Consider the following 15,008-nt stretch of genomic DNA (forward strand, 5'->3'; position numbering starts at 1 on the left):
CATATTTGTTCTTAAATGTCAGTCATTAGGGTTGGACACCTACACAAATTCAATGAGTTCCAGTGAAGTGGTAATTGGTTCTCCAAGTTAGAAAATATAGAGTGGATCAGAAACTCAAATATAAGGACATCGACCATCAATTTAGAGACGAATAACCTGGGACAAGTAGATACAATCTGTAACTCAAAGATTGATTTGGAAATCCTGGAGCATTATTCTGTAAAAGAGAAAGCTGAAAACATATTCAGCTATCCAAAAGCATGAAATTTATTCTATTTGAATACATATAGAAATATCTCTCTCTCTCTCTCTCTCTCTCTCTCTCTCTCTCTCTCACACACACACACACACACAAACACACACAGCCACTTAAAGCAAATCTAGCAAAATAAATACAGAGAAGAGTCAACATCTTGCAGTAGAAATAATATGGTTTTGGGAGCTGGTCAGATCTACATTTGAATTCTATCTCTATCCCACACTGAGCTAGTCCTTTATTCCCTCTACTTAAGTTTTCTTACCTATAAAATGGGTGAAGTAGTTCTGAGCATGAGGCATTGCTGTAAGGATACTGTGTGCCAACTGCTTAGCATGTATGTAGTAGCCACTCAATAAGTAATGACTATTACAAATACTAATTTTTAAGTATACATCTACTTAAACATGTTGTTTATACAAAACGTAATTATTTTATAAAAATATTTAAGCCTTGCCACCTAAAAGAACATAGGTTTAAGGCTTGTAATGTATTGACATTTTTTAAAACCTAAATGATTATATGACTATCTAGCAATGTAATTTAATTTGTCTTTGACGGAATTGCTAGATTTTTTTTTCACAGTGAAAACAAAAATAGCATTGCCCTATCACTAGAAATTCCACCTTTCCTTCAGTAATGATTTTTGTCTTCTCGTGATCTATGTAAGTGCCATACACTGTTAAAGCAATTCTCCTTATATATTACATCTTAATATTAAGAAACAACAAAATAAGAAAAGCAATTTGACATTTGTATTTACATATATTACTTTTTGCTTCTTTTAACTTTATTTCCACTTGAAAATATTCAGTACTCTTTCTTGTGTCTCTCTGCTCTCCCAATAATCAAGGTCTCTCCAGGACCTTTCCAAGCAAACAGATATCCCTTATGGCACAGTCCTGGACTCCGCGGTATATGAACATGTTCGCATGAAGGGAATGAATCCTTTTGAGAGGGACAGCATGTATTCCCAAATGTGGCGGATGATCAACCGAAGCAATGGATCAGAGAATAACGTTCTGGAGTCCCAAGCAGGCATTCAAAAGGTACTGGCCATAGTTCTTCATTCATAGTTTACCATTTTCTCCCCCATATTGGAATTGCTAAGCTGAGTTTGGTTTACTTCCTTTTTAAAATTTTAACTTTGACATAGAGTTTTCAGTTAAATTATACCTTTTATTGATTTAAGAAGATTTTGAGGTAACTCGCTGTACTAGTAGAAGGAATTGACAGATTTCTGTGGTGTGTCTAAAGGATCCTTTTCCAATGGAATTCCAAAGCTAGAAAACATGAGCTGGTATTTTGTTCAGAACAGGGTCAAGGACATATGCACATGAAGACTTGAAAAGATTTTGACAAATCCCATTCCAAATATCATTCAGCTTATCCAGTTTTTTCAAATGATTCAGGGTATTTTCTACACTGCATTTGTTTTTCGATGAAAAGTTTATGTTATGATTATGTGAAGCTCTCTGTGAGTAACAGTTAATCTTCTCCACAAATAAGGTTTCTACGAAAGTCTGTTTCTGTTTCCAAAAGTAAAAATCTTTATTTATATCTTATTTTTATAAAACCATCATTTAGAAGTTATTTTTTAAAAAAAAACAACTTAGAAAGCAGTCCTTTGTGTAAAAAACATGAAGCTACTTTTTATTCTGGGCCGTGGTTTATAAACTTCTACACAGAAGTAATTCTTTCTTCCTCAGACCCCATCAACCTCCATGAGAGAACTGAATGATTTTTGCTTGAAATTATCCCAGTGGCTATTAGAGTGAAAATCCTAAGGGTTGGCATTCAATAAGTAATTATGGGACGACTGAATGAATGAATGAATGTCTAATAGCAGCATCAATGATGGTATATACTTTTTTTATGTAACGTTTCACAGCAGAATAATTTGGACTCCAAGTCTGAGTTCCCTGTTCAAAAGGCAAACTCAATAATACCATGTTGGAGAATGTTTTGATGACTATAAAAGTTATTCTGCCACAGGATCTAGCATTATTCTGTGCCTTTTCATATGTTTTCCTTTATCTGCTGTTGCTATTGCGATGGTTCCCTAGCATCACCCTGGTAATTTTTTCAGTCTCTACATTGATATCATTATTTAAAAACTGATAATGGTGACATAAACCTCTTTGCAAGTACTAATGATGCTTTTAAATAAGAGAATGTCCTTGAAATGTTAGCAATGGCCTCTAACTCCTTCATCCTCATTATATTAATCCCAGTTTCCCAGGGCCCAGGTATTGATCCTCTTGTCTTTGTCCAGAGGCCCATTGGCTTTTAGAAATTAAACACAGTGCCCTCCAATTACTGGGGGCATGGAGTGGGGGGCAGGTGAGATTGGGCAGGTGAATGGACCTGTACTATACGTTGTCTGGGGGAGAAGGGAGGATAGGTTTTAGGATTTACTAGGTACTCATTGTATGTGAATGAATTTAAGCCTCAGAATAATGGTTTTGGGAAGAGTTATTTTCCTTCATATTGTCTACTGTTAAAAACAGTTTTGCTTTCTTGCGTATAAGGATAAATTGAAGTTCACAATTTGTATTTCTATCCATTTTAGATCCAAAGCTCCTCACACTTTACAGCTTTTTTCTATACCATAACATTCCAGAGAAAATTCATTTTCTTTTCTCCAGACATACAGATTCAGAATAAAAATAACTTTTAAACATATATATTCACCAATTCATTATTTATTCATTCATTCATCCAATATTTGCTAAGTAACAGTTATGTACCAGGCACTGAGGTAGGAACTGGAGGTAAACTCAATCACAGAGGAATGACCACTGGATTCATGAAATACAGGGTCTGGTGGGAGAGAGAGAAAAGGAAACTAAAATATATGATCAAACAAAATGACTTAAATTGTGACAAATGCTATCAAAAAGACAAATAGGGTGCTATTGTAGAAATTAAGAAGGAAATCTATTTGAGAAACAGTGATCAGGTAAGTTCCAGAGGACATAAGATATTATCTATGATCTGCCTGATCATGTAGAAGAGAGGGTGACAGAGCATCCAGGCAATGCTTAGTATAAGCTAAGGTCTGAAGGTCCATTCAAGAAACCAATTTAAAATCAGCATGAACTGGAGACTATTGAATGCAAAAATGTGGAATGAGTTTAGTATGCAGGGGATAGATCAAGTAGGACCTTGCCCATTATTAAGAACTTGGATTTTATTTGAATGGCAAAAAATGCTGCTGAAATAGGGAAATGTTATGGTTCATTTTTATCTGTCAAGATCACTGTAACTGATATATGGGAATTGGGTAAGAGTATGCAAAGAATAGAAATAGTGAGACCATAAGAAACTTGTAACTTTCTGAAGTAGCCAGTCAAGTAAATAAGACCTCGTTTTATTTTTTGTTCCCATGTTCTTACACACACACACACACACACACACACACACACACACACACCATTACCCTTCATTCCTGGTATTAATACAAACTGGTTACACTTCCTACACCCTGGTATTTTCAATATAATATATAAATCATAGAGATATAGGACATCAGTTGCTACATAGAAGCTTTAAGCAGTCATGTATGTAAGATATACATATATATCTTCTAAGGTCTTCTAAGTGTTCTTTAAGAAAACCTCTTAACTTTTAAGTATGTACATACAGTTTCCTACATTTTCTGGGTTTTTTTTTTTAATTTAAGTTATTTGGCCATATGGAATTTAATTTGACCCATGTGTAAATGTAAAAGTAAACTGTAAATATTCACACTGAGAAAATTCCTGAGATTCTATGAAGTAAAATTGTTTTAGACTCAGCTATTGACAGTCTTGCAGCATATGCTGAGAAATTTAGTTACTCTTTAGGCTTTCATGTTTCTTTATTCTTTTATTTTTATTTTTTTTTTTTTGCGGTACGCCGGCCTCTCACCGTTGTGGCCTCTCCCATTGCGGAGCACAGGCTCTGGACACGCAGGCTCAGCAGCCATGGCTCACGGGCCCAGCTGCTCCGCGGCATGTGGGATCTTCCCATACCGGGGCGCAACCCATGTCCCCTGCATCGGCAGGCAGATTCTCAACCACTGCACCACCAGGGAAGCCCCATATTTCTTTTTATTTAAATATGTAGCCATTCCATCACCTTTCAACTTGGGCTAGTGTTTCTTATGCTGTTGTTAAATGTCATACATTAAAAAAAAAAGCTATTAGGAAGAGTAGAAAGAACTCTGGTTTTAGAAAAAACTATCTGGTTTTCTTCCTTGGTTCTTCCAGTTCTCAGCTGTATAACGTTGGGCAAATCACTTGATTTCTCTAAGGCTCACTCTACTCAGCTATAAAATTATCACAGTATGAGAATTAAAAGCCTGGGCTTTGTAGGCATACAACCTAGGTGTATATCCAGTTCATATTTTTAAGTAAAATGTGTAAATGTGACTAGTTACTTAAAATCTCTGAGGCTCAGAATTTTTATCATCATATTGATAATTTCTACCTCTTACGGTTTTTCTCATTATTAAATATATATATGTAAAAGCATCAATAAATAATTCGATTAGAATAATAAACTCTTAAGATGATCCTGAAGTTTATATGAAAGAATGTATGTGTGATTTGTTATTACAAAGCATTATTATTTGGTATTTCCTAAGGTTAACCTAAAATCATGACATAATAAAAAAGATAATGCAATAAAAGAAGTAGAGAGCAATTTCTGTTCCCTGATAGTCTGTTGATAAAGAGGGCTTATGATTTTAAAACTACACATCAAGGCCCCAAGTATTTATTACACCCCATGTACTCAGTTTTTGGATTTACTAGAGGAGTAGTGAAGAATGTTTTTATTAATTTATAATGGAAAATATCAAAGTGAAATTTGCTGATTGTATATATTTCTTCCAACCAATATCAGAGACAGCTGAACACTGATTAGACAGAGACTAGGTAGTTATAATAAAATGTATCTTGGTTCAGTTTTCAAGGTCTTAGCCAGTTTTTATTAAAACACAGAACCAACCAACCAACAAACAATAGCCTCTCACCTGCTAAAGCTCACTGGAGTTCATGAGATTGAGAACTACAAGACATGGAATGTGGCTGATGGGCTCTTCCTCAAGTAACCGGTCTTGCACACACATCTCACACAGCAGCTTCCTGTTCTCTGTCACTGATTTCTAATTTGTGCAGGCAGAAAAGACCTCTGAGGTCTTCTAGTCAATATTCCGCAAAAGACCAAACTTCTACCTTTGACAGGAATTCATATATGTAGTAATTCCCTTCCAGCAAAGACTGCATCCCTGTGAAAACAATACTCCCAATCTAGGTGTAATTTTGAATAGATCCCATTAATGCCTCAGGTTGTGCTTGTTTCTAATTGTGCTGCCAGCCTCTTTAAGTTTCTCTTACTTGAAGGTAGGTCCTGGTTGCTTCTAACGTCTTTGTTCTGCTCATACCAAAGAAACCTGTACAAATGAGGATTAGGTAAATGAGTTCTGATCTGCTCTTCTTGGGAGACATTTTGCCTGTACCACACTAGCCTAATTAAACTAGAAGAAATGTTTCTGCCTTCCTCTTCCTGGGACGTTTTGCATAAGTAGGAAAAAATGTGATTTGAAAAATATAAGAGTTCTTTTTCTTTTTTGTGTGTGGTACGCGGGCCTCTCACTGCTGTGGCCTCTCCCGTTGCGGAGCACAGGCTCCGGACGCGCAGGCTCAGCGGCCATGGCTCATGGGCCCAGCCACTCCGCGGCACGTGGGATCCTTCCAGACCGGGACACGAACCCTTGTCCCCTGCATCGGCAGGCAGACTCTCAACCACTGAGCCACCAGGGAAGCCCTAACTGAGTTCTTTAATGAATTCATTCAACAATTATTTATTGATCAAAACAGCCAGTGTTTTGATCACTGGAGTGAACATAATGAAAAAAAATGCCTCATGGAGTTTACATTCTAGTGGAGGGGGCAGACAATAAATAAGATAAATATGCTGTATTTCAGCAGTGAGAAGAGTTAAGGAGTAAAACAGAGTTGGAGAGAAAAGAAGAGGGACATGGAAACGGAGATGGTCTGCCTTGTTAGATCAGATGGCCGGGGAAAGCTTCACTAAGAAGCTTTGGAGAGAGAGAGGTGTGTATCTGGGTGAAGTGTTTCCAGGCAGAGGGTCAGCTAGTGCAAAGGCCCTGAGGTGGGAACATGCCTGGATGTTCTAAGACTATGAAGGGGGCTAGGATAGCTCTAGAAATAAAGGGTGTATCAGGAGTGCAGCAATGTCAGAGTGGTAGAGGGCCAGATGGTAGGGAGGAAACATATCATATACGGTCTTGTTACTCGCAGCTAGTCCTGTGAACTAGCAGCATCAGCATCACCTGAGAGCTTGTTAGAAATGCAGACTCTTAGGCCCCACCTGCGCCCTTGTGGATGGGAATCTCATTCTAACAAGATTCCCAGGTGATTCATATGCATGCTAAAGTCTGAGAAGTGCTCATACAGGGCCATATAGGGCATTCTAAGTGGGCTTTTACTCTGTGTGAGATTTGAAACTTAGGAGTGCGTTTTGTTTGCTTGTTTGTTTTTGCGGTACGCGGGCCTCTCACTGTTGCAGCCTCTCCCATTGTGGAGCACAGGCTCTGGATGCACAGGCTCCGGACGCACAGGCTCAGTGGTCATGGCTCGTGGGCCCAACCTCTCCGCGGCATGTGGAATCCTCTCGGACCAGGGCACAAACCCGTGTCCCCTGCATCAGCAGGCGGACTCTCAACCACTGTGCCACCAGGGAAGCCCCGAAACTTAGGAGTGTTTTGAACAGAGAGTACGTAACATGATCTAACTCATACTTTGGCAAATCATATGGCTGCTGTATTGAGAAAAACTGGAGGTGACAGTGTGGTAGCTGGAAATCAGTTAGGAGGCCACGATGGTGACTCGGCAACATTCCGAAACTACAGCAATGGAAAACCATCCCTGTTAAAACCCAAATACATCTTGGAAGACTATGATTTTAAGTAACTATTAGTATTAACACATTAATGGAATTTAGTCTATCAGATTATTTTGGGAGAGACTGGAACACAAGACAGGTAATTTTTAAGAATCGATAGAGAAACTTCTACATCACAGGTAAGCATCTGACCAGGAATAAAGGATCTCTGTGTAGCACTGAAATAGAAAAGTTCCTGATTAATAAGAGGGCAGTGTTCATTTCCTGATAGCCTGTTATATCTCAGGGGGTGAATGACAAATTATTCTAAAACCTCAGCAATAAAGACTACTAGGGAAGAGAAGAAAGTCAGTATTGGTAGGATAACTCCTGTCCTAGCCAAAGGATCCCAGTGATAACTACATAATACTTCAGACTATATATTTCAAAGGGGATATAAACTCTGATGGATGCTATGGCAACAGGAGGTGGGTAGCAGTGCTGGCAGCAGCCATATTCAATCAGAAAGATAACATTAATCTGTAAGGTTGTCTGCTTAAGTCCCAGAGCACTATGGGGTAAGAGGACTTGACAAGGTACAGGTGGGGCATCAAGGCTCCAGCCTAGCCACTGGGCTTCAGGGCCCAGTTTTAATCTTAGCTGGAAAACTGGAGTGTTGAAATGAAAGCCAAAACAAAAGACTGATCATATCACATGGGCCAATATTAAGGATTTTACAGGACTGGAGCAGAAAGAAAAATGCAAGACACTATTCAATGGTGAAGTAAGCCTACCCAATGTATCCATCTCTGGCTGAAAAACTGGGTGGATTGAACCTGTTGTTTTACTTCCTCATTCAACACATATTCATTGAGCACCTATTATTTACCAGGAACTCTTCTAGGCACTGGGAGGCACACCAAAATAAGCAAAGTCCCTGCCCGAATGGAGATTATACTGTAGTGGAGAGAAAACAATAGACAAGCACATAAATATGTGCTGTAAGGAAAAACTGGAAGACTGAGAATGAAAGGGAGCAGAAGCAAGAAGAGGGATGTTGCCCTCACATAGTGGGTGGTCTCAGAAGACATCTCTGAGAAAGTGAAAGAGGACAGTTTATGAGCCATGAAGATAGTGGGGAGAAAAGGAGGATGGCAAGTACTTCAGCAGAAGGAACACTGCAAAATTCCCGAGGCAGAAGCTAGTTTGACATGATGGAGAGGAGTGTCAAAAAGACCGACGTGGGGCTTCCCTGGTGGCGCAGTGGTTGGCAGTCCTCCTGCCGATGCAGCGGACACGGGTTCGTGCCCCAGTCCGGGAAGATCCCACATGCCGTGGAGTGGCTGGGCCCGTGAGCCATGGCCGCTGAGCCTGCGCGTCCGGAGCCTGTGCTCCGCAACGGGAGAGGCCACAACAGTGAGAGGCCGGCGTACTGAAAAAAAAAAAAAAAAAAAAAATGTGGATGCTTCAATCCCACTAAAATTCCAATCGTATCATTTTTAAATTTTTATTTTATATTGGAGTATAGTTGATTAACAATGTTGTGTTAGATTCAGGTGTACAGCAAAGTGACTCAGTTATACATATACATGCATCCATTCTTTTTCAAATTCTTTTCACAATTAAGTTGTTAAAGAGTATTTGAGCACAGTTCCCTGTGCTATACAGTATGTCCTTGTTGGTTTTCTGTTTTAAATACAGCAGCGTGTACATGTCAATCCCAAACTCCCAGTCTTTTCCTCCCCCCAACCCTTCCCTCCTGGTAACCATGAATTCATTCTCTAAGTCAGTGAGTCTGTTTCTGTTTTGAAAGTAAGTTCATTTGTATATTTTTTTTAGATTCCACATATAAGCTATATCATATGATACTTGTCTTTCCCTGTCTGACTTAGTTCACTTAGCATGATAATCTCCAAGTCCATCTGTGTTGCTGCAAATGGCATTCTTTCATTCTTTTTAATGGCTAAGTAATATTCCATTGTATATATGTACCACATCTTCTTTATCCATTCATCTGTCAAAGTAGTACAGCCGCTATGGAGAACAGCATGGAGGTTCCTTAAGAAAATAAAAATACAGCTACCACATGATCCAGCAATCCCACGCCTGGGCATATATCCAGTGAAAAACATGGTTTGAAAGGATACATACACCCCAATGTTCATTGCAGTGCTGTTTACAATAGCCAAGACATGGAAACAACCTAAATGTCCAACCAATTGTATCTTTTTTTAAGCTATAATTGACATATAACATTATCTTAGTTCCAGGTGTACAACATAATGATTCCATGTTTGTATACATTGCAAAATGATCACCACAGTAAGTCTACTTCATATCCATCAACATAGTTACAGATTTGGTTTTTTTGTGATGAGAATTTTTAAGGTTTATTCTCTTAGCAACTTTCAAATATGCAATACAGTATTATTAACTATGGTCACCATGCTGTATATTACATCCCCATGACTTACTTATTTTATAACTGGAAGTTTGTAACTTTTGACCCTTTTTACCCATTGTAATCTTAATTGGGGAATGGAAGGCATCTGAATATCTTAGATCATTTCAGGTGATACTTTTTTTTTAACATCTTTATTGGAGTATAATTGCTTTACAATGGTGTGTTAGTTTCTGCTTTATAACAAAGTGAATCAGCTATACATATACGTATATCCCCATATCTCCTCCCTCTTGTGTCTCCCTCTCACCCCTCTAGGTGGTCAGAAAGCACTGAGCTGATCTCCCTGTGCTATGTGGCTACTTCCCACTAGCTATCTATTTTACATTTGGTAGTGTATATATGTCCATGCCACTCTCTCACTTCGTCCCAGCTTACCCTTCCCCCTCCCCATGTCCTCAAGTCCATTCTCTATGTCTGCATCTTTATTCCTGTCCTGCCCCTAGGTTCTTCAGAACCTTTTTTTTTTTTTGAGATTCCATGTATGTGTGTTAGCATACGGTATTTGTTTTTCTCTTTCTGACTTATTTCACTCTGTCTGACAGACTCTAGGTCCATCCACCTCACTACGAATAACTCAATTTTGTTTCTTTTTATGGCTGAGTAATATTCCATTGTATATATGTGCCACATCTTCTTTATCCATTCATCTGTCGATGGACACTTAGGTTGCTTCCATATCCTGGCTATTGTAAATAGAGCTAAAATGAACATTGTGGTACATGACTCTTCTTGAATTATGGTTTTCTCAGGGTATATGCCCAGTAGTGGGATTGCTGGATCGTATGGTAGTTCTATTTTTAGTTTTTTAAGGAACCTCCATACTGTTCTCCATAGTGGCTGTATCAATTTACATTCCCACCAAAAGTGCAAGAGGGTTCCCTTTTCTCCACACCCTTTCCAGCATTTATTGTTTGTAGATTTTTTTGATGATGGCTATTCTGACTGATGTGAGGTGATACCTCATTATACTTTTGATTTGCATTTCTCTGATGATTAGTGATGTTGAGCATCTTTTCATGTGTTTGCTGGCAATCTGTATATCTTCTTTGGAGAAATGTCTATTTAGGTCTTCTGCCCATTTTTAGATTGGGTTGTTTGTTTTTTGATATTGAGCTACATGAGCTGCTTGTAAATTTTGGAGGTTAATCCTTTGTCAGTTGCTTCATTTGCAAATATTTTCTCCCATTCTGAGGGTTGTCTTTTCATCTTGTTTATGGTTTCCTTTACTGTGCAAGAGCTTTTAAGTTTCATTAGGTCCCGTTTGTTCATTTTTGTTTTTATTTCCATTTCTCTAGGAGGTGGGTCAAAAAGGATCTTTCTGTGATTTATGTCACAGAGTGTTCTGCCTATGTTTTCCTCTAAGAGTTTTATAGTGTCTGGCCTTACATTTAGGTCTTTAATCCATTTTAAGTTTATTTTTGTATATGGTGTTAGGGAGTGTTCTAATTTCATTCTTTTACATGTAGCTGTCCAGTTTTCCCAGCACCACTTATTGAAGAGGCTGTCTTTTCTCCACTGTGTATTCTTGCCTCCTTTATCCAAAATAAGGTGACCATATGTGTGTGGGTTTATCTCTGGGCTTTCTGTCCTGTTCCATTGATCTATATTTCTGTTTTTGTGCCAGTGCCATATTGTCTTGATTACTGTAGCTTTGTAGTGTAGTCTGAAGTCAGGCAGCCTGATTCCTCCAGCTCCATTTTTCTTTCTCAAGATTGCTTTGGCTATTCGGCGTGTTTTGTGTTTCCATGCAGATTGTGAAATTTTTTGTTCTATTTCAGGTGATTCTGATTCAAAATAAAGGTTGAAAATCAGCATTATAATATTTTGAAGCCATTTAAATGACTTTGGCTTTTACTCTGAGATTGGAAGCCAAGGAAGGGTTGAGGACAGAAGAGTGACATGATCTGACTTACTTTTTCAAGGTCCATTTTAGGTGCTGTATAGAAAATAGGCAAGGGCTAGAAGCAGGGAGACCAGTGTGGCGGACACTGTAATCATCCAAGTGAGAAATGATGGTGGGTAGACCAGAGTGGTTATGGTGGAAGTGGTGAGAAGTGGTTGAATTTGAATATATTGTGAAGGTAGCTCTGACAAGATTTTCTGAAAGATTGAATGTGGGGTATGAAAAAGAGGAGTTAAAGATGAGTCCAATGTCTTTGGCTTAAGTAATTGGAAGAATGAATTTGTCATTTATTGAGACTGAGAAAACTATGGTAAGAGCAGATTTTAAAAGTCAAATGAAAAATTGCCTTTGGCATGATAGTTTATATGAAATGCTTCTTGATTATCCAGGCAAAGATGCCAAGAGAATTGCTGCAGATAGGAGTTGGATGTTTAAGAGAAAGTTCTAGTTGGAGATAAATGTTTGGGGATGACTAGCACAGTGTTTGCCTTTTAAAGTCATAAGACTCCATGATATAACTACAGATGTGTGTGCATCTAGAGAAGACAGATTGCTAAACTTATCCCTGGGACAATTTGGTATTTAGAGGAGGGAGAGATAAAAAGGGTATAACAGAGTCAGGGAATGATCAGCCAGTGAGGCAGGAGAAAAACAAGAGTGGTTTTTTTAAGAAGCCAAGTGAAAAAAGTGTTTCAAGGAATCTCAAATGAACAACTGTCAAATGATGCTCATGGAGCAAGTATAATGAAGACTAAGAATTAATGATTTATTTGGTGACCAGTAGTCACTGGTGACCTTGACAAGAGCAGATCTGGTAGAGTGAAAGGAGAAGGAATTAAAATTAGATTGGAGAGAAAAAAAGAACAAGGAAAGAGGCAATGGAGATTATGAGAATAGGCACTTTTTAAAGCAGTTTTCTTCAAAGGAAATGCTGAAGAACGGGAGGGGTTCCTGGAGTGGGATATGAAGTTCAGGGAAAGTTTTTATGAAGGAGGATATACAATGTCTGTATACTGATGGGATGATATTGTAAGACGGGAAAACTCATCATGCAGGAGAGAGACAGGTAACTGCTGAGATCCAGTGCACAAGTGGAGGATTTGGATTTAGGAACATAATCCATCCATAGTTCGAGGAAAGAGGGTAGAGCATATGGACATACATTCAGATAGGTTGGACGATATGGTGGTGGGAGCACATGGGAGTTCATTTTTGACTGCTTGTATTTACTCAAAGAAATGGGAACCAAGGTCATCACCAAAATGTAAGAAGATAGAGATTCTGGAGATTTAAAGAAAGCGAAAGTAGGAATGGTTTTTCTGGAGAATGGGTGGAACAGTAGACTAGTGAAATGTAATGGGACTCCCAGACAAGACTGAAGACCCCTTTGCAACAGTGTTCTTGACTGTAAATTGGGACCAATCAGCGTGATTGTGGGGGATTCTCTAGCCTCCCTATCTTCAGCTGCCTGAGCATAAACATGGAGTCTAGAGAGCAGACTTCATCACAATTGGTGTTTGCCAGATAAGCATGGTAGAAGACAATGAGGTGGGAGAGTTAAGAGTATATGTAAAGAAATTATCTCTGTTATGAATCATGGAATCTGAGCTGTATAGGAAGACAGTTATAACACAAGGAGATTGAGGCTACCAAAAGGGTGGCATGAGCAATGGACTTAGGTCTAGATGGGACTGAAGCATTGTTGGAGTCAGTGAACCAGAAGGATGGGATTGGAAATAACATGAAGTTGATTCTGAGATGACACATCTGAAATTGAGATGATGAGGAGAATTCTGGCATTGGAGATGATATGACATGAGAGTGGGTGGCCTGAGGTGGGAGGAAAGACACGATCTTTGGAGAAGAAGAAGCCAAGAGACTGAGAAGCCAAGTACTGAGAAAGAATGTCTATGTGAATAATCAAATCACCAAGAATAACCACAGAACTAGAATTTGAGGGTGACAGAGAGGCAAGTGATAAAATCTTCAAGCAAGTTTGGAGGAGTGACAGAATCAGCAGATGACTGCAGTAAGAGTGAGTAGCAGGTAGTAGAGTCTGATAACATGAGCTTCAAAGCTAGAGGGCATTAGAGACAAGGGTCCAGAATTGGTTCAAGGGGCAAGGAGAACACCTACCATGATCCAGCCACAGTGATATGACTGTTGTAGAAGAGAAAAATAGCCACCACTTGAGAAGACCAAAGGCAATGTGGTATCCCCAGAGGAGAAGCAGGTTCCACTTAGCAAAAGAAAGTAAAAGGAAATTTAAAAAAAAAACAAGAAAAACAGATTGAGGGTATAGGCAGGGTAACTGTATGTCCTGGTTTGGGACAACCCTGACTTTGCCAGGTGTCCCACTCTCAAGATTATTCCCATCAAAACAGTAAATTGTATGATCTCCCTAGATATAGGGATCATGGTGGTTCCATAGATCAGAGTGGAAGAGTCTGGACAGTTGGAGAGGAATGGGAAAATCGGTCAAAACAAGGCAGTGTGCAGAATCCAATCAATAAGTGATGAGGAGTGACCTGGAAGTCTTAGATTTTTCATGATGATGGACACCCAGAGATCTAGAAACAATATGGACTTTAGGCTCTAGACAGATTGGCTAGTTGGTGAATGTGAGGTGACAGGAGGTGTGAGCATGTTGCCAGGGTCACAGTGACAATGGCAGGGTGGAGTCCTGACAAAGAGCAGTCTTACCAGGGGCCGAAAGATTTGAGGGCATTACTTCCTACAGCTGAGGGACTCTGGGAGAGGTAGCATCTGACAAGTGAGAACCAAGTTCATAAAAGAAAAAGAAAGCTGCAAGTAGAAAACAAATTCCAACTGCTACTTAGTTTTACATATAATAATTTTTAGTCTTATGTGCTTCAAACCCATGAACTACACTGGCCATATTCTCTTCTGGTTCTTCCATTCCCCTTCCTCTTAGAGTGCTATAGCGTCATTTGGCATTGAGTAAAAATGCCAGAGTAGATGACAGTTCATGAGCCAGCAACAGAGAGAGGGTAAGAGCTAACTTGAGCTTCAGTAAGTGGCGTGGTAATATACTGACTAGGTGCATGACCTTAACACTGGGGTTAAGCCCTTATTATAGAAATGAATAATCAGACTGAATACAACTTGAGGGAAAAACAAGACAAAATACTAAACAGCTTGGGTCTATGAAAATACCAAGAGTCCTGAGCTGTCATGCCATGGGGTTTAGAGATAGCAGTGCATTTGCTACATTTGCCCTTTTGCCAAATGATTCAAATAAATATATGATTCACTGTAGCACTTCACCCTGCAACTGGGAACTCAGATCCCACTGGCATATTTTCTGCTCTCAGGGAATCAGAGTTTTTAGGTCAGTGTCAGTTATCACACAGTGAAAGAAGAGAACCAGTGAAAGAATGAAAAAATACATAGAGATCATTTCCAGCAGCCCTGCCAGTGCATTTCTGATGCCTGGGATTGTTTTTTTTTTTTTAAATTATATTATTTTT

At 39.0% G+C, this 15,008-nt stretch overlaps 1 protein-coding gene across 3 annotated transcripts in view; it reads left to right on the top strand.

Moving 5' to 3' along the window:
- Nucleotides 1-15,008, top strand: part of GRID2 (glutamate ionotropic receptor delta type subunit 2) — a gene marked incomplete at its 3' end in the record, with an annotated part of 1,358,095 nt that overhangs the window by 1,096,528 nt on the left and 246,559 nt on the right. For all 3 annotated transcript variants that reach the window (XM_081252684.1, XM_081252683.1, XM_081252685.1), the window contains one exon: nt 1,110-1,305. In XM_081252684.1, coding sequence (XP_081108810.1) covers nt 1,110-1,305 — 196 coding nt within the window. The remainder of the gene's footprint in view (nt 1-1,109; nt 1,306-15,008) is intronic.

The sequence above is a fragment of the Mesoplodon bidens genome (genome assembly GCF_964165515.1).
Source record: "Mesoplodon bidens genome assembly, chromosome: 1".
Lineage (NCBI taxonomy): Eukaryota > Metazoa > Chordata > Mammalia > Artiodactyla > Ziphiidae > Mesoplodon > Mesoplodon bidens.